This window comes from Plectropomus leopardus, chromosome 4 (assembly GCF_008729295.1).
Source record: "Plectropomus leopardus isolate mb chromosome 4, YSFRI_Pleo_2.0, whole genome shotgun sequence".
NCBI lineage: Eukaryota > Metazoa > Chordata > Actinopteri > Perciformes > Serranidae > Plectropomus > Plectropomus leopardus.
The window spans coordinates 34,059,006-34,080,340 of record NC_056466.1 but is presented as its reverse complement, the minus strand read 5'-3'; the positions used below and the strand labels follow the sequence as shown (position 1 = coordinate 34,080,340).

The 21,335-nt window shown below is 41.3% G+C and overlaps 1 protein-coding gene across 2 annotated transcripts in view; it reads right to left on the bottom strand.

Annotated features, from left to right (window-relative positions):
* pax5 (paired box 5) overlaps positions 1–21,335 on the bottom strand; it is a 70,294-nt gene that overhangs the window by 12,899 nt on the left and 36,060 nt on the right. The window contains exons 6-8 of one of the 2 annotated variants that reach the window (XM_042484953.1): positions 18,364–18,548; positions 7,763–7,895; positions 1,421–1,522 (exon numbers count right to left, since the gene is read on the bottom strand). In XM_042484953.1, coding sequence (XP_042340887.1) covers positions 1,421–1,522; positions 7,763–7,895; positions 18,364–18,548 — 420 coding nt within the window. The remainder of the gene's footprint in view (positions 1–1,420; positions 1,523–7,762; positions 7,896–18,363; positions 18,549–21,335) is intronic. The other variant, XM_042484954.1, reaches the window with a different exon arrangement.

The following is a 21,335-nucleotide window of genomic DNA, read 5'->3' as shown; positions in this document are numbered from 1 at the left end:
AGCAGAAGAGAGTTGCTTGCTTAATGAAGGTATGATATTAGACAGAGCGGACAAAAAGGGAGGATAATTTGCCTGAGAAGTGCAGAGATAAAACATGGCGCAACCAGAGAAGCAAAGTTGGGAGATTATCTCCTCCGCTCACTCCAGTCAGCTCAAGGATTCAGGCAGCTTTGGATATTTGCTGAGAAGAATTTAGATGTGTGTGTGGGTGTGTTTGGATATACAAACCAACAAGTTTTCTACCCTCTGTGTGTATGTGTGTGTATGTTTAGCTGCGTCTGTCAGGTGGGGTCGGAATGCGGTCTCCATGGCATCCCCGGGTGCGAACATCCTCCCCTTGTCATCACAGCGGTGACGGCAACGTGTCAGGTTGTTTAGGAGGCGAGGGGGAGGGAAGGAGGGGAGAGGAGGCTCAGGGGTCTCCCTCGTGTAGCTCGGTGTCAAGGTCGCGCACACACACAAACACATACACTGTCAAAAACAAACACGCACAAACAATGGCATGCCGGCACACACATAAACACCACAACACACACACACACACACACACACTTACACACACACACACAAATATGCTGTCAAACCTGAGGACAGGACGGGGTGAGCGCAGGGGGACAGGGCGACAGGGTTACCCATCTTTAGACGTGCTGTTCCTACATGTCCGCTGAGAGTGTGTGTGTGTGTGTGTGTTCGTGTGTGTGTGTGTGTTTGTCACAGGCTGAATGATTGGGAATACACAGAGACATGAACTTGTAAACAACATTGTTTTGACTTTGTTTCACTGCAGTTGTTGCTTTTGTGTTACATTCTTTTATTCCTCTGCAGTAAACACTGACCACCACTGCAAGACCAAGAGAGAGAGAGAGAGAACAAGAATGGCGGTCCAGGATTGAAACACAAAAGCGGCGTAGAAGGCGGAGTGGAAGGGAATGAATGAATTAGTCGTGGGTCACTGGTGATTCTCATTAAAAACAAATTACTAATGTTGAGGAGGGACAGCTGTGCTACTGTGGCTGGTTTCTAATGATACACAGAGAGACACACACCAAGCAAAAACACACATACACACACACACACGCATATAGATGCACACAAATGCACACACGCGCCACCCCCTGGGAGCACTGTCAGCCATAGTGTAGACAGACAAGAAGGAGGAAGTGGCAAAGCTAAGTGCACCCCCTGAAGACACACACACACACACACACACACCAAATGGGATTCCAATGGGAACTCAAACAGATATGTATATACAGTTACAGATCTGCTGAGGTGATGGGTGGCGAGAGATGACAATTATTGTAGAAGAAAGCAAAGTACGGTTGCACATTCGGTAATGAAAAAGAGAAATATTGAACCAGTTTGAGTCTGTGTGTGTGTGTGTGTGTGTGTGTGTGTGTGTGTGTGTGTGTGTACTCACCAGGTACCATGCCAGTGAGCGAGGGGGTGGAGTAGCTGCCCTGTCCAGTGGGAGGAACATGGGGAGGGTAGCCTGGCAGAGTGGTGCTGGCTAGGTCTCGACCTGTAATCACACACACAAACACACGTATGCTTTCATCAGTACTTTATGGATATCAATAATTTTGTCAGTGTTGATATTGTTATTGTCATGATATTTGTATCTCCTATTTCTTTTCTGTCTGTTAGTTCTGCATGCAAACATGTAACATGCAACCAACAAACCCAGAACCGACTCATTTATAGAAGCAACAGCCATTTACTTTCATTATCAGTTAATTTACGCTCATGTTCAAGATGATGTTTGCAGATGTCCTATTGTGTGCCACAATTAGTCCCAAACCCTAAACAATATACCTTATTTAACATAAAAAGTAAGAAACTAGATAATTCTTACATTTGCGGAGCACTAACCAGTAATATTTTTGCAATTTTTATTAAAATGTATCTGACCAGGAAAAGCCTCATTGGGTTAAAAAGTCTTTACAAGAGTGTCCTGGCCAAGACAGGCAGCACTGCATTTAAGTCAACTGCAGACATGCAACACATATTAGTTACAGAATGGAAAAAAAAAACAAATCACAGGATACCAGGAAAATCGACATACCCTGGATAGAGGCAAATAGCTGGTCGATGCAAATATAACCTGATGAACCTTCTGACTCTTTACAGCAACTCTTTTGCTTTGAAGGTCCAGTGTGTTGCATTTGAAGAGATATATTGGTGGAAATTTAAATAAGAATCATTGTGGTTTTGTGACCTTAAACAAGCTGCTTATAGCTACATAGGAAGCAGGTCCTCATCTATGGAGACTGGCATGTTGATTGCCATGTCTCTACATTAGCCCAGAGCAGACAAACCAAAGACCGGTGTTTTTGTCAGCCAATGTAGCAAGCAGCTTCTCTGCAATAACACTATTGGTAAAACAGTTTGGTTTTTTTTGGTTGTTGTTTTTTTTTTAACTTTAAAGTGATTTATTAAGTGATTTTGTTGGCTGATCACCTGGTCCTTTTGTTTGTTTGCTGGTTGGTTGTTGGTGTTGGTGTTGTTGTTTTTTGGTTTTTTGGGGGGGGGGTTTTTTTGAAGGAAGAGGAGACCTCTGTGGATAAATAAGCTTCCAGTAAAACCTCCAAAATAATAAACTATGAAAAAAATGTAAGAGAAGTTTCAGGAGTTACAATGTGCAATTTTGATGATCAAACTTGTTGCTGTTAATGAATTAATCTGATTATTATTGCAACACCAAATTAAAGGTTTATATAAGGCAGTCTTGACTTATGAATTCTGGTTGTGCTAAAAAAAAAAAAGAGCATTGATTTTTCACTGCGCTGTTTCAAATTTTATACATGACCCTCTGTATTTGCAACACTTCTTCAGCAAAGGGCCCATAAAACAGGTCTAAACCTGAGTGTATTTCGAAAAATGAACTTATGGCCTACTACAACTGCCAAAAAAATGGAATAACGGTGACCAGAGATCATAAAAAACTAAAGTAAGTAAAGTAATGATAGACACTGGTCAATATCTCTACATTGGGAAAAGAAACATTTTTTTGTTAGTTAGTTTGTTTTTAGGAAAATAGGTTCAAAACAAGCTGAAATGTAATACATTCATGACTGTGTTCATTTTAGCAAAATAGGAAAACGCCTCAACTGGACATTTTCATGGCCCACATTCTGACCTCAAAGCAGAAAAGGTGTAATCAATAACATTAATGATGGCTCAGTTCCATTAATGTGTCCCAATACACCAAAACAATGAGCCAAGCTTTGACATATGAATAGACTGCAGATAGTATTCACCTTATTAGTTAGACCTTTTATATTATAAAAAACCCTAACAGTAGTTATTAAGAATCAAAATGAATGTTGTAGCATTATTCTGTTGTTAAAATGTTACAAATATCACCTTGAAAACTCTTCACCTCACGCAGGATCTTTACTGAAATATTCAGGAGAACGCTTAGGATGTCTCTCTTTCTTTTGTTTCTTTCCTCCTTGTTTTCCATCCGCTGACATCTATTAATTTACCAACTCCCCCTTCTCTCGTTACTCCCCACCACCACCACCACCACCTTCCTTCCTCTGTCTGTCACTTGCTGGATAGGATATATAACTGCATTAGACTACATGACAGTGTGTCGGCCCAAATCATTTCTCTATGTTTGCACGCAGCAGACATTGGGAGTGCGTGGAGAGGGAGCCCTCCATTCATCATCATCACACATACACACACACACACACACACACACACGGACTCCCTCCTCCTCCCCACTTTTGCACACACACATTTATCATCATCATAAACAGCTCAGATGCTAACACCATCAATCCCATTCACTTCCCCTTCACTTAACCACCGCTAACTAACTGAGAGGAGGAGCAGGAGGAGGAGGAGGAGAGGGGAAATAGAGAGGCGATCATAAAAGATGAGGAGGGAAGGGAAAGATGGTGTGAAACAAAACAGAAACAGCAGAAAAGACAAAAAAAGCAGATTGGCACAGGCAATGTTTTCAGGGGAATAGAACTAGACCTAAAAATTGGCTTTGCTTGTGGGATGTATCTGCCAATATAAAGTTATGACAAGTATCTCAAAATTGGTGTTTGTGTTGGCAAGTTACAAATATTTGAGGTAATTTTGAAAAAATATTGCCAAAAATTTTATTTGATACGATTTTTTCTTGGTCACAGGTCAGCCATGCTGGCAACTCAATAAGGCTAATGTTGGCATATTGGTGCTTTATATTAAATGCTCACCACGACAGTGCTAAAAATGCTTATGTTAAGAGAGAAGGCCCAAAATATTTCAAACTGTGATGTGTTAGCATTCTAACATGCTAATTAGCACTAAACACAATGTAGAACTGAGGCTAATCGGAATGTCATCAGTTTTGCAAGTAACAAAAATATTAGAAACATTGAATTTTTACATGAAAGTGGTGCAAGTTGAAAACTAAAGGGATCACCAGAACTATAAAGCATTATTAAGCAAAGTTTATACTCGCCATAGTGTCCCCTGGCACAAAGTTCGCACATCACAAAATGCTGCAATACCCCCTTTTGTATCAAGCGTGAAAAGCTCTGACATTTTTTGCCCTGCTTAGTTGTGCACCTCTGAATTTTTCTAACCAAGGACCCAATGTGCGCACTGGGCTTTTCAGTTCAACAGGGAAGACTGGCTGAGCAAATTTGCTTGTGCAGACACTCTACGGCTATATATTTATTGAGGGACCACAGTGACTGTCAGATAGTCACCACACAACTACAGCTGCCAGTAGTTTAGTGTATATATTTATGGAAAGATTTGTTAGAGGCAGCCTACTTTTGTAGCAATGTGCTTCCGGAAAAACCCGTCAAATTCTTGCAAATTATTTTGTTTGCATGCCACCTGGGGTTTCGGAACATATTGCAAATCACAATGTGTTGAGCATAAATGCCTCTGTGCATGCTCGTAGCTAATGTGCCATCCACGGAGTCTCACAACATGATTTCTCACACTAATATAAACAAAGCTTTGTGAGTCATTGTTGAGGTGAATATCCATCCAGATGTGGTCAAGGAATTTCAATCAAAGCCAGAAATGTTAACCTCATGATGGCAGTTTGGATCACCAAAGTCTTTAGAATATATCCCCTGGGGACAATGAATGTCTGTTCAAAAGATGTTGCCATCGGGACCAAAATAGTGAAATGACCAAAGATCATTACCATCCTTCGAGTCATACCAATAATGTGGCCAGAAATCACATTTGTTTGTGTTACAGTTGGCATATTCATTGTTGTTATTTATTTTTTCTCTGAAATATATATATATTGGTCAACCTCTGGCTTTACTGGAAAATATAAATAACAATCAGGGGAACAGACATGGGAGCAGAAATGGAGATGCTAAGACGCAGGGAAGTAAGCAAAGAAAACATGTTGTTGCTAATCAAGCGAGACTCAACATCTCATCCGTTCATATTTCTGTCCTCTTCATTTAATACTTGCCTCTTCACCTCTCTCCCTGCTTGTGTTTCTCTCTCACAGATCCCCTCCCTCCTCCAGCCTCTTCTGTCCCTCTCCGCCTCCTCTCTCCTGTCTCAGTGTAGTAAAGTTTTTCTCGGTGTTTGACGCGACAGCGAGGCATTAGTGCAGACGGGCTACTCATCCGCTCAGGGTCAGTGCACAGGGCAGGGAGGAGAGGGAGGAGAGGGTGGAAGAGAGGAGAGATGGACTCTCTACATCCCAACTTAGAGGGGGCAGACAGGGCCAGATCCTCTGAGGTGTGTGTGTGTGTGTGTGTGTGTGTGTGTGTGTGTGTGTGTTTCTTTGTCTGTGCACGCAGCGTATTTGTGCATATGCATGCCAGTTGTGTTGATGTATCTGTTCTCCACAGCTTTGCCGTAGAGGTCAACGAACAAGTACAAGTCTCCTCCGTGCTCACTTGCAGCTACATGAGCACACATCCTCTGCCTCCCTTTCTCTTCGGCTGTCTCCCTCTCTAACTCGTCCACATCAAACAGCCATCAGAGCAACATATGTCAAACCTGGAGGGAATCCAGGCTGTACAGTGCGTCCCTTTGCACTCGAGTAGACTAGGTGGAGTTCGGGGTAAAATGCCCCACAGATATGAAAAAGGCCTCAGAAAGGAAGATTGAATGTGTAAATGTTGCTCTACAGCGTGTGTCCAGAGTATCAACACGTCAAGGGTGCAATAACATTGCATCAAACACACAGACGTCTGATCCCCTAGAGGGAGCTCTATTCTGAGGGAAAAGACAGGCAAGGAAATGCATGCATAATATTAAGAAGATGTGTGTGTGTGTGTGTGTGTGTGTGTGTGTGTGTGTGTGTGTGAATATGAGTGTGTGTGTTTGCATGCATAAGCAGAAATGGAAATTTTATCTCTCTCTCTCTTTTCTCTCTGTGTCTCCATCTCTCTCTCTCTCTCTTGACTTGAGCAGGTAATATTCCTCAGTGGTTTCAAAGAGCAAAAAAAAGAGAGCCCATTCCCATATATCCCAAATTCCCAGCTCTATGATTCTCCTCATTATAGATGGCAACGTCGAAGCCTTGTCCAAGTGCTCCCTGGTCTGCTCTTAATTAACTAGTGCCTCTCTCAGAGCCCCTAAATGGAGGCACAGGATGAGACGGGGCTCTCACTTTTTCTTCTTTGCTTCCGCCTCTTCTCCCGCTGTCCTCTGGGCTTCTCGCCTCTCCTGAGATCCACAGCGCTGATCTCTTTAAACAGGTTCAATCGCTCAGAATCCATGTAGCTGCTGAGGTGGACTTAAACAGCATTTGGCTTTGTGTGTTTGGAATATGAATTGCTGTATTTTTTACGTCATACTGAGGTTGGACTTGTGCACTGTTGGCTTGATTTTTCAGTTGATTTATAAGTCATTTTCTTTTGCATATTTCAGTGTGGAATAAGCTGTGATCACACAGCCAGAGCAACATTTATCTCACAATTCCATAAATATAATGCAACCTGACAAACAGAAAAAAATGTTGGTATTGTATGTTTCTGCAGACAACATATATGTTATATTGGCATATTATTAGTGGCTCCCAACCTTTTTCTTTATGGGACCCCTTTTCCATCTTTGAGTTAACTGATGAGCCCTGACTAAGTGACATATTTTACAGATATTTATATTCAGTGCATAACAATAACAGTTAGGAATAACTGATTAACTTCACAACTAACCCAAATAGTTCATGCAATAACTGCTTGAAGACATTAAGACCAGTGTAAATTGTCCAGCTTAGAGGACAGCTATTTTGGATGAAAATAAGGGTGTAACTCTTTTTCAGTCCAACTGCGATTAGAACGAGGCATTGTTTGTGTTTTGACAACATGTCGTTCATTAGTTATTGATCACTGAAGATCCAATATGTCAATATCTTTCCAACTTTACCCGAGCTCAGCGCTCCTAGAGGGCTGAAGCTCTTCCGTTATGTGAGTGGATATGCAGCTTTTTCCTTTTCTCTATATGCAGCGCGTTTTCCCTGTCGGTCACCATACTCTTACCATACATCAAATGTGACGTTGCAAAATGCAGACTAGAATTGTTTAGTTCAATTAAGTAACAAAGCAGCATATGCAAATATGGGTGTGTCGCCAAAAACATAAAAACAGTCGAAAAAATAAAGAAAACAAAGAAAAATATGTACACACACTGAATAGATGCTACATAGTCAGCTACATGAGGTTACCCGATGATGTTGCAACACTTTAAACCTAATAAGTGCACATATGTCACCAGATTTTATTTTTAATTAGTTAACTGTTTCAGAGAAGGAGTTGGATGTATTTCTTACCTGGAACGAGTGAATAGGACTGTGGACCCGAAACACTGGCTCCTAGCTCCGCCCCTGTACCGGGATTGGCCAAACTGTTCTTCATCTCGTCCAGTCCACCAGCTAGCGAGGCCATGGCCGAATAATCCGACGTCTGAGCAGAGACAGGAAGTGGAGAGAGAACAGAGCAGAACAGAAAGAACAAATCATGACGTTTTCTGTTGATGAAACATGAATACACTGTGGTGCAGGATGTTGCTCACAGCTGTGATCAATCTGTTTGTTATGTTTCCAACATGCTGCCCCTTCCTCATAGCGAAGAAGCTTCAGTATGAACACACACACCTACACACACACACACACAAACACACACAAACACACACACACACACACACACACACACACACACACTGAAACACACCTACAGTTGAGAGTTTATTGATCTGTTTACAAAGACAGGGATTTACTGTACAACCAAGTCCAACAGTCTATAACCACAGGATCAGCTTGCTCTTTCTTTTCATCTCTCTCTCTGTCTCTCTCTCCCTCTCTCTCTCTCACTCACACACACACACACACACACACACACACACACACACATAGAGTGGCACCGCATAGACCATGGCTAACACAAAGCCTCTTGTCTCCCCAGATAACAACAATAATAAGAACTGTGATCATCTCAACACACGTACCTACAGTCTCCAAGTGCATGCACGGCCACACACACACACACACACACACACACAAACACACACACACACACACACACACACACACACGCACACTGCAGCAGTTAAAAACATAGAGAGAAAAGGAGACTGCAGTGACAAAGCAATATCTTGTTGTTGTCTAGCTGTATGGTTTTTATTCCCTGTGCAGTCTCTCTTCAGATTCTTTTAAAACCAAAGATCTGATGTTTACAGTGTAAATTCATCAAAAAATAGACGTCACACTATTACAGTCACTTACATGTGATTTAATTTGTGAATATTTATGTTTGTTTACCCTATGAATATCATTTTGGTTTGACATTTGGTGGATGAAATTATTTATAATTAAGACATAAACCTAAAACTGTTCACTGTTACTCCTTAAAATTTTAAATCCACAGTAGGAAACACTGAAAATGTGTCCATGCAACATAAATCAAATATCTGTTGTCTACAATATAGATCATGATGTTTGTATTAACCTCTATAGCAACCTGATTCTTTTTCACTCCCCCAAAATGCAGACAGACAGATGGATAATGGAAACTGTCCGCTCACCTTAGTCTGACCCAAACACTGAGCCATGACCCATCCATCCTCATCTCTCTGTCAGATCTGTGTCTGTGTGTGTGTGCTGATTTAGAGCGATGGTACTGACACTGATAACCAACTATATATAGATTAACCACCGATTCTGAGGGCCGCTACGCTAATGAAGTGGCCTGCCTGCTGACTCGCTGTGTGTGTGTGTGTGTGTGTGTGTTTATGTGATCTTTTGTGGTTTTTCTGCATTTGTATGTGTGTGCATATAGAAAAGACATACCAGTCACCTGAAAAATGTGAGCATTGAACATTTGTACTAACCATGAATATGTTACATTTGCACATTTCATATCATATCTATCATATTAACATTTCTAAGGTGATGTAGTATGTACACTGACTTTGTCATCTGGAGGTGGAGGGATACCATGCTGCAGATCAATGTTCGAGACCAACAAAAAAAAACAAAAAAAATATTTTTTTCTTAGGGATACATTGCTGCATTTCCAGTGGTGTTTTAGCAACCAAACATGAGTGTTTAGGCACCTGTCGCTGTTTTTTTCTGTTGCTTTTGAGGTGTTTTTTCTTGATCTATTGCTTTTTTCCTACAGCCTGTAAACCTTAAACGTGATTGTTACGGATCCATTGCTGTTTTTCCTGTCGCTTTTTAACCCCAAACATGGGTGTTTTTAGGGATCCATTTTTGCTTTACTTGTGGATTTTTAGCCCCCCAAAATGTGCTTTTTTTTCTTGACCTGTTGCTGTTTCCCCAGGGGGGATTGTGCAAAAAGCTGTTGTTTTTTACAGTGACATTGCTGCTTTTCCAGCTTTGACTGTGCATCCAGATGCATAAAGAACCATAACCAATTTTTTTGTGCATAAACCTAATGTTAAACCTCATGTTTCAAAATATCCGCAACACAAAAATGTTGAAATGTAAAGTATCCATGGTGTGGAGTACGCAATACACAATGCCTACATTTTTTCCTGATGAATGGATTGAGAAAAACACACCAAAGCTATTTAATGCAAAAAAAAAGTAAGAAAGTGAATGTTCACAATTTGTGCACAAAAAAGAGGCAAAAAATAATATAAAAAAAACACTTGGATTAGCAGCGATTCAGATAGCATGCAACACTTTTATCATACTGCTTCTAGAAACCAAAAAAGGTCTTAGGCAAACAGCTGTTAAAGCAAAACAAAAGTGGGAAGCTCCAACCAGAAAAGTAAACTGCAAAAAAAAACTTTGCCTATTCTGATTGTTCAGTTTAATTTTGAACAAAGACTTATCGTAATCAATGACAATGTAGTCTGTTGTTTTGTTCTTCCCAAAGTCAAATGATCGCTAAAATGAATGTACTTCTGAAATGACCACAACCTACTTTGTGCACAAACTGAGCAAATAACGGATCCCCTCCTCTTTTTTCTGTGTGTGTGTGTGTGTGTGTGTGTATGCGCGCGCGCGTGTGTGTGTGTGTGCATGTGTGTACACTAATGACAGCAATCAGAATTTCCTTTAGGTGATGAGGTGAGAGTTTTGCACTGACCCTTTTAATGCCTCTGCATCTGTGTGTGTGTGTGTGTGTGTGTGTGTGTGTGTGTGTGTGTGTGTGTGTGTGTGTGTGGAGGTGTAAGTGTAGGCGTGTGTTTGTGCTCACTGACCTCTTAAACACCCCTGTGCTCGTCAACACACAACACAACCACTGGACTGTGACCTGCCAAATAAGAGCTTACCCACTACACTACACACACATCTCCCTCTCTCTCTTTACACTTCAGACACATTTTTAAGCCGTCTTTTCTCTCTTTAACGCCCCTCTCTCCCCCCTCACACATCACACCTGTAGTTTTTTTTCCCCAACCAATCATACATGCTATTCCCGCCTGCACCCCCTCCTCCCCCTCTTGGCCGTCTCTGTCTTATTATAATGGTGTCTAATGTGTCCATGTATCCATGTAGATGGGGGCCAGGCAGCAGCAGCGGCAGAGAAGAAGGGGTCTGCTGTGGTAATTGGCCATGATGAAGTTTGGCCAGTGGGGTGACAGGCCCGCTAAGGAAGATGGATCATTCTCATTCGGCCCCGTAAATGTTGTCAATTCCACCGCTCATACAGCGCCATCAGCCCTCATCAAAGAGGAGGGACGCAGCTGCAGAGGGGCTGGGGTTTGAGGGGTGGAGGAGGTGGTAGTGATGGTGGGGGAGTCGTACAGGGCAGGATGGAGGGCTACTAGAAACGGTGGCAGGGGGAGCTGGACCCGGGGCAGGAAGTCACAGGCAGAGAGATGAAGGTACAATTATAGAATTAAGAGTTAAGTCATAAATGTTGATCAGTTCTAGAATGTTTGGATTCTGGAATGTTTCTAGCATGTAATAGTTTTTACCGAGTTACAGGTTCTAGAATTGTATGGGTTCCAGAATGTTGTAGGTCTAGAATGTTATGGTTCTGTGATGGTATAGTTCTAGAATGTTTAAGTACAAAGTTCTGAATGTTTGCTAGTTCTAGAATGTTATGGCTCTGCAATGGTATAGTTCTAGAATGTTAAGATACAAAGTTATAAATGTTTGCTAGTTCTATAATTTTATGGTTCTGCAATGATATAGTTCTAGAATGTTAGAGTACAAAGTTATAAAGAATGAATGTTAGGGTTCTGAAATGTTTCTAGCATGTAACGGTGTCTAGAGTGTCACAGATTTCAGAATTTTATGGTTCTAGAATGTAGTAGCTCTATGTTAGGGTGCCGAAAGGTTTCTAGCATGTATAAGTTTCCAGAGTCTCACAGATTCTAGAATGTCATGGGTTGTGAACTGTAATACTTCTGGAATGTTGTGGTTTTGCAATAATATGGTTCAAGCATGTTAAGGTCCAATTGTAGAATCTTATGAATATTTGTTCTGTCTACAATGTTACGGTCCCAGAACGTTTTGTATCATGTCACAAGTTCTAGTGTATTATGAGTTCTAGAATGTTGCTGCTCTAGAATGTTAAATTTCTGGAAAGTTATGGCCCTGAAATGTTATAGTTCCAGAACAAAGGTTTGTTAGTTCTAGAATGCTAGGATTCTGGAATGTTTCCTATCATGTCGCGAGTTCTAGAGTATTATGGGATCTAGAATATTACTGGTCTAAAAATGTTAAAGTTCTGGAAAGTTACTGTTTTGCAATGTTATAGTTCTAGAACTGTAAGGTCCAACTGTATTATGTTAAGTTAGAAATGTTTGTTACTTCTAGAAAATTAGAGTTCTGGAATGTGTCTAGCATGTCATGGTCTCTAGAATACAGTGGTTCAAAAATGTCACTGTTCTAGAATCATGTAGTTCTATTATGTTAGGAATCTAGAATGATAGGGCTCTGGAATGTTTCTAGCATGTAACAACTTCTTCAGTATCACAGATTCTAGAATGTTATGGGTTCTGGAATGTAGTAGTTGTAGAATCTTACAGTTCTAGAATGTTATGGTTCTGCAAAGTTCGAGAATGTTAAGGTACAGTTGTAGAAAGTTAAGTTATGAATGCTTGTTACTTCTAGAATGCTAAGGTTCTGGAATGTTTCTAGCATGTCACCCCCAATGTTTCCACGTGATATTATTGTTGGGGCGGCTGTCGTAAAGACAAGTAGACAGAACGTTTCCTTTGTCCTCAGAGTCTAGAAACTACCACTATTTCTGCGTCACTTCAGTTGTTCTTCTGTCCAAAGAACTCACAGTGAAACTCTTTGCTAAATGGAGATAGCTAGGATAGCTACGTCAGCTATGTCTAAATTGTGGTAAATAGGTCTAAATAATGTAGTTATTCCATAGCCATTACATTGCGCAGTCATGATCTACTTCATAGTGATGAAGTCGAAGCAAAAAACTGTCTGTTTCCACTCTAACGCCAAAAAGGTGCTGAGTTCCTGATAATGGAAAAAATGACAACATATCTGTATAGTCTGTCAGCATTACAGCATGTGGCTACTATTGTTTTCTCTCTCTCAGCCACTTACACACAGCAGGTTGGTCCACTGACTCAGATCTGGGAGGGTAATGGTTTGGTCCAAATTTCACATCAATAACAGATGAGCCCTAATCGGCCCTCTGACACACACACACAAACACACACACACACACACACACACACACACACACACACTGGCCCTGTTGGCTTGCACCATTTGCATAATAGTATTTCCCTTTTCCTCCATTCCCCAAATAGCTCCCGATTTCTCAATCTCTCTGTCTCTCTCTCTCCATCTCTCTCTTTCTCTTTCCACATTGTCTTGTGTACTCCTGATGGAAAAAGGCTTGACTATAAACAAATACAATTCCCTCAGAGGCCCACAAACTGAGACAGGGATTGTGGGGAAGGAATTCATCTGCGCTCAAACTGAGCGTGGTAGCAGAGGGGAGGATATTTATTTCCTGATGAGCCAGTTAGACCTCGACTGTAGGGAGATGCTGTAAAAGTTTATACATTTTGAATGACAAATTGGGCTAACATTTCTAATTTATGAATTATTTATCAACCTGCATTTACTGATTTGAATATTTGAAATGAAATAATATTGTATTATTTCTAAATGTGTACTTTGTTGTCCCCAAAGTACAGAAAATTGATAAGCTGGCGATAATCCATGTTTTTTTCATTGTAAAGAAACCTCATGATAAAACTGAAATCAAGAATGAATTGATCCGACTACCAAGTATAGACTTAATTGTAGGCAGACGCAGAAGCTAGCATCACCCTGGTTCCCTCAACAAAAAGCAAATGGTTTTCCATTCGTTGGTGTCACTTACACCCTTTGTTCAGCAATATAACTTTCACAAACGGACACCACTTTAGGATTTCTAAAACGTAAATGCAATTTCCACAAGCAAAAAGCTAATGTTAGGTCATAAACAAACTACACTGCAGTCATATGACTTCAGCGTCACCACCATAACGAGGCTGTGAAGTGTTGACGCTCTGTAGTCTCATTTAGCTCTCGTTAGCAAACGCCTTGTTGCAATGAACATGTAGTTTATCTTGAGTCAATCCTACATAAAACAGAAATCAAGTTGGCATAGGCTATAAAATTTGTGTATATCCGCAGCTGAAAATAGTTCCTAACAAAATCACAATTTTCTCCTATTTGAGTAATGTTTGCTAAATTACTGTGCCCTGCTGTTTTACTGTTGAAATTACTGAACCTTTTTTTTCTAATGAAACAATATTTTTATTTAGAGATTGACAATTACAAATAGGACGGAAGTATGGCAGCTGTACTAGTGTGAATTATGAGTCTGTCAGCCCCTTTTGACAAGTTAAACCATCTCCATTCCAGCCTTGTCACCAAAAGAAAATGCTGGCATTGTACATTTCTGCAAACTTCGAGTACATTGTATTTGCATCTTTCATATCAGTGATTCTAAAGTGATATAGTATTTGAGCTGACTTAGTCATCAGAAGTTATGTCTCCAGTGGTTTTTCATCCATTAAACATAGGTGTTTTTTTTAATGACCTGTCACTGCATTTCCTGTCAGAATAGTGCCACAAAAAAAACATTTTTTTTACAGAGTAATTGCTGCTTTTCCAGCAGAGATTGTGACACCAAAAATTGGTATTTGAAGTCACAACATAATCTTTTACTAACCATAACCAAGTGGGTTTTTTTCCAAACCTAACCACATATTAACCACAGCTTTGTTGAAATGTAAATTTTCAACACATCCACTAGAAACGTACAATGCAGACATTTTTTCAGGCAATTGGGCTGCCATCCTTGGGAGGAGATCACCTTTGACCTCTTGGGTTCATTTTAAGCTTTTTGGATAGACAATGACACAGACTTTCTCTTTTTCTTTCTCTTTCCCGGTGTAGACAGACTGATTGGTGCTGGTGTGGGCATTGGGACCCGGGGCAGCACGGATGGGCGGGGGCGCCATCAACCCTGCTGATTTATCACCTGGGTAATAGGAAGTGATTGAGGGGAAATTCAAATGAACTCTCTCTGACAGGCACACATGCAGACACACATACGAGCACGCACACACAAATTAATAGTGGGGCTTAATAGACTACAGGGAGAGCGGAGGAACAAGAGCAGGAGAGGGAGATGAGATAAAAGGATGCCTTGTTAGGGTGGAAAGATAAAGAAAAAGGGTCTGAGACAAACAGGATAGAAGAGTTAACTAGTGGCGACAGATAAAATAAGATTTGCTTGTGAGAAACGTGAGCAATTTTACTTTTTATCTATTCAAGTGGGATGAGGGGGTGAGAAATAATGAATGAGGCTCGTGTGTCAGGGCAAGAAAGCGAAAAGATAATGAGGAGGTGGAAATAACCGCTGAAATTACAGTATATTAGTATAGCATTATAATATACTGTTGGTACCTGAAATTGAGCCACTTGCACCTCTGTTTTTCTCTTACCCCGTCCTTTTCTCTGTCTTCTCACAAACACACACACACACACACACACACTATAATGTCAAAGGCACCCTCACACACTGCAGCAGCACCGCCACCGACAGCAGGGCCAAGTGGCATCTTTTAGGAATGTCAGTCACAACACAGCATGACCCTCCTTGACCATAACCCCACCAGCAACGCCTCACACACACATAGAAACACACACACAAACACGCACACACACACACACACACACACACACATACAGACATGCACATACACACCTCAGCCCACATACCAACAAGGCTGAGCTGCTGTCAGTGTGTCAGTGTTAAGGCTATGACTGTCAATCATGCCCTCTGGGAAATGCAGGCTTGAAAAAAGGGGGGTGGTTGACTAGACAGGATGAGTGAAGGTGTGTGTGTGTGTGTGTGTGTGTGTGTGTGTGTGTGTGTGTGTGGGTCTTTGTAAACACAATGCAGCGTCCCAAAGCCAGTTTGACCCCGTGGTTTAAAGCCCCTATCCCCGACCCCAGTGGCTTGACCGGGCTCAGAGAGGACACTGACCTATGAATCATGGGTATTATAGTCTTGAGTCGTAGTCTATAGTGCTACTAGAGCCAATCCCCGTCGACCTCACGCCCTGGGCCACTCCACTCCCGATGTCGGTCAGAGAGAAGTGAATGGGCTAAAAAGCCAAACTCTGCCCTCGAGGTCTAAGGCTGCAGCCTATATGTGACTCCATATACTAACACTCCTTTGGTGTGTGTTTGTCCCTTTTGCCCTTGACTTTGACTGAATAAATAAACTTGTAATAGGGTTGTCTTTAAAGGGGGAAAAAAAAAGTGTCATTTTGAGACGCTGAGGAAATATTCCCTTAATACTGAGCGGAGGGCTGCGGATTAGAGGACATCTGAGAAAAGGTACAGAGAATACAAATGCTATTGTTGTCATTTTGCAGTTCAGCGTACTACTTACACCTGTCTATTCCACTCACATTTACACTAACTTACTGCTGGGAGAGGGCGGGAGGTCAATTTAGATGCAACATTAACACACAAAGACAAACACTTTCTTGGCTCTGTTTTTCTCTCACATGCAAACACACATATGCAACACGTTCCCAAGATGCATCAGCATGCGGGATGGCACCTTCTCTGTCCCCTGAGCAGCAGGAAGTGAGGTCATAATGAGAGCCGGGTCAATATGCTCATTAACCCCTGCAGTGTGTCTGAATTATAGGAACATCAATAGGCCTGAACGGGGCTCAGTTGCAGCCATCACAGTGTCTATCAGAGCACAGAGGCTCACGGCAGTCTGTCAGACTGACAGAGAAACACGACTTGATGCTGACATTTTCAGATCACTCAGTGAAAAAAAAAACACATTAAGGAAGCAGACAAAATCTATCAGGATGAGTGCAATGATTCTGCATTGTTTCTGAGATATAATTAGACATATGTAAATTGGATTTTCATTATGCAATACATTTCTTCAGGATTGACATGGCATGGCAAGGCATAGCAGGCAGGACAGGCTGTTAGCTAAAAGCAGAGACAAGCATTTCATCGGGCACCAGAGAGGAAAGAGACGGCACTAAGCACTACTGTTAGTTAGGATTTGTTGCGTGTCTATTGGTCTTTGGTAATGGTCTCAATGAAGTTGCTTTTCCCCAGAACCTTGAGGCCACTAGAGTGTCTATAAAAAATTAAATATAAATAACTAATTGGCGCTACATTTGCAGGTACAGCATAGATACAGCCAGTATTCATGGCAATGTCGCATCCTTTTACGCCAAGGGGTAAAACAAAGCATCCGCCACCATGCCGAAGAGTTGCTGTGTGGCTTTCTGCAAGTTAAATAGACCTAAAAATCCATAGTAAAATGATATTTTAAAGCCTATTTTCCTTTTTTTCTGTCTAAGGTACAATATTTTTCTTAAACTAGTCCAATTTTAAGTGAGAGTATTGCCTAGACTGCACTATAAACTCTCAGCATGCTCTCAACATCCCCTAAAAGTGTTTGCTTCTGCCAATAAAAGACACAGATTGTTATTCTCAGTGTCGCAGGATTATTGACAAGATAACTACAGAGAAAGAGTAAAATCCTTCTTGTTTAACAAAACAATAGCTCCAAAATTCTGATCCCCAAAGCCACAACACTCCACAAACTCTCCGAACAAAATAAAAGTCACAGAAACCATCTTGGTTCATATTTAAAATAACCCCTTAATTCCCCCAGTTATATGTGAAAATATGCTGGCACTGTACATGCTAAGCTATAATCACTGTTTATTTAAAGGGAGTGTGGTGGGTTTGGTGGTGATTTTAAGGGGTTCAAGAAATAGGGCTCAACACTTTATCCAGACAGTGTTAGATAGTTTAGCCATTAATAAAATGAGCCTCCAAGGACGTGGAAATGCCCGTGTGATAATGTTATAGTGTTATAGCACATTATCTAAACATACGCTGTAAGCATTGCTATACTGTCTCAAAACATGCATGGAATTCACTTAAACACACTAGTCTAGTGCATTATAGCATTAATGGCTGTTGGTTACTGATGTCATGTTAAGTTTAATTAATCATAGCTGTTGTAAATTTGTTTCTTTGTAATTTTAAAAATTGTAATTTCCCACAATTTTCAGGCTGGTGGAAAGGATTGTTTTCCCCCTTGGCGCTAGATTATCCACAAAAACTGAAAATACATCCCTCTGCAGCAAACGACAAAAACATAGCTGTTTGAAATTATAGCAAAGTTAGCTAAGTAAGCATGTTAAATGTTTTACTTGTCAAACCCAATTAGAGGGTTTGGAGTGGGGACTGGTTCAAAAAGAAATGGATAACCTGAAAGGTGCATGCTACCAAATTCAGTGACCAGACTTTGCTCCACCTCTGCCTCTGTCAGTATTTGTTAGTTGTACAGTTCATTAAAGCATCCTTCATTCTTAGAGCAACCTGTTCCCAAACTCAGCCTCAGCCCAGAGCCTGCACGCCCTTACCTTGCCAGAGTCAGGGCTCACATAGAGGTCAGAGCTGGATTGGATTGGACAGGGTGGCTGTCTGTCAAACAGGCGGTCCAATACCTCGATCTGCTGCGGCGAGAACAGCTCCCCTCTCATCTGCTTCCTGAGGAAGTCCCGCCCACTGTGACCATGCCCGTTGGCCAGCGGTGACTCCTGCAAACCTACGCCGAGAAAGACAAAGGAGTGAAGTCAGAGGGCTTGTAAATGGGGGAATTAGAGAGTGAAAGGAGGAAGAGAGGTGGTTTAAAGAGTCTGGTGTGTCTAACAGAGACAGCAGACACAGATGATTCAGACGATGATAGAAGAATGAAAGGAGGCGTGTGTTGATAAAAATAAATCACTGAGGCAGAGGTGGAGAGAGAAGTTTGGTCAAAGCACGGACTCAAATGAACCCCAGTGAGCTGATTTAGGACTGAGTGACTTCTTAGATTGTGGGGACTCTGAGAAAATGCTATACAAATGCAATCCATTACCAAGCATACGCTGTCTCTCATTCTTGATCTCTCAAAAGTACACTCTCGCTTCTCATATATACACACTTCTCCGTCCCTCGTGTCGTATCGCCCATACACACACGCAGACACACAAATATATATTGCTGTGGTATCAGTATTAGACTGTGAGCTCTCGTATCCTGCAGTTATTGCAAGGCTGAGGGACTGAACGAGACAATTATAAGAACTCTGAAGAGTCGCGGCCCACAAATGATTAGAAAAGAGAGAACCAGAGAAAAAGATAAAGAGAAAAAGGGGATGAGGGTGAAAATCCCCCGCTATAGAGCCAATTCATCGCACCAAACCGCTCCTGAGAGCCTATTTTAGTCCTGGGGGTCACTGTGTGTTTGGTGTGTGTGTGTGTGTGTGTGTGTGTGTGCGCCTGTCCAGTGGCAGGGGGGAGTGTTATGATGGACAGGTGGAGAGGGGGAAGGGGCTTCAAATATATATATTTTTTTCCATTTAGGCAGAGAATACAGGTCCATTTTCACCAGAATGTGATCCTAAAGAAAAAACAAGGTGATGTAGAAAGACTGACTAAGACAAAGACTCTATATGCAAAGAAACACTTATATCGCATCCTTCTGCAAAGACCAAATGCATTGTTTTTAATTGTGAGAGGCAGCAATGCACCTCCAGTTCTTTTATTTAAGCAATATCACACGAGAGGGAGTGATGCTGTACTGTATGTCATCACGGCTGTGATTCGGTTCGAAGATAATCACAGTAATGATAAACATTCCAACATCACGACCTCTAGTGTGATATTGCTTTCTTTACAACAGTTTAACGTGTGTCTTTTATAAGTTAAAAGTAATAAGCGACAACAGATTATGATTTTTTTGTTTGTTTGATGATTTTTTCAGCTCCGCCGACACAAATAGTTCCACAACTGCTGGAACTGACAGCTTTTGCCTACAAATACAGGAACATTTTCCTGCACGCTGCTTGCTAATCTGTCTTAGCTCAGTCTTCATGTTCTGCACAGAGCAGCTGCTTAGTATCATGAACATTTATCTCTGTGTTTTCAGTGAAATCAGAGTTTGTTAACAGACACTTTGAGATTCAGATGAGTTAGTTTGATCAGACGGTAGGTCGCTCCAGCGTGTGTCCACTCACTGCTGTGATGTCTGTCACCTGGAGGCCCACATCACACAGTGTGTGTGTGTTGGTGTCTCTCAGGCTGTGGCTGGTGTCAGACAAGTGTGTCCCTGTCTCACTGCACATCCTTGTAACATCTGTAACAGCTAGTTTACTCCCAGTGAATGGCGGTTTACCAAAACCCGTCCATCACAGCTGCCCCTTTCCTGGGCTGCAGGTCAAGGGCTTTTGCATCAGGCAGGATTTTGCTCAGGCATCTTTTGAGCAAGATGCCGGTCAGACGGGATTTCCTCACTCTTCCAACATTGATACAATCTACGGTAACGTTAGATAACTACCGACCATTTGTGTGAGCCTAATTAATGTTTTTGAACAGCTGTAAAATGGATACATGCAGTGTTAAAAGTTAACAGTCCCAGTGATGTCATACTGTATATCATCACTCATGGAATGCCTCTCAACCAATCAAATTGCTTGGTCGGAGCTAACTCATGGCCTTGCACCTGACGACATGCTAGAGATGCTAGTGGTTTATGAACCAGGAAGGCCCCTTAGATCCTCTCATGCATTCATCATGGTCAGTCTGTTTCCTGATATATTTTGTAGTTTATCTCCTCATGTGTCATGTGTTACTTCCTGCCTTTATCTGTTTCCCGCCTGTTTTCTGTCACACCTGTCCTGCATCAGCCTCATTAGTCCTTCCTGCTCCTTAGTTTCTCCCAGCCAATGAGCTCCCTTTTGCCTATTCACCTTATTCTCCTCACCTGATCTTCTCCGCCCTTTTTTTTCCATCTGTGCTTCATCCTCTCATCAGTCTAGTTTGTATTTAAGTTTTGCTTTTACTTCAGTCTTTGTTAGATACTGTTATGCATCTTCTTAGGTCCTGTCACCTGCCATCTCCTGCATTTGGGTCCACCCGTTCCACATTACAGGACAAAAATACCCAAAAGTAAAATACCAGGTGGTATATATATGAGTTGGAGCGTACCTATTGGATGCAATTTAAGCAATAAAAATGTTAATTGTTTAAAAAAGGAATCCTATTGGTTAATCCAAGAGACTGTCTTAATTTCTCTTTTGTATATTTACAATTACTCTTCAATAAAGCAAATGTATTTCTTATCAAATCACTCAATCAAATGACAAATTGATCAGCAGATTACTCAATTGATAAAATAATGGACAGCTGTAAACCTAGTCTCTACGCATTGTTCCCAAATCTTAGCAGTTTGTACAATGTTAATACTACCAACAGAAATGATGGTCAAAACTATGACAAATTATCACAAACAAGAATTGTCCTTTACATAGTAGAGTGACACATTTAACCTCGCTTTTGCTTAAACTGATTGC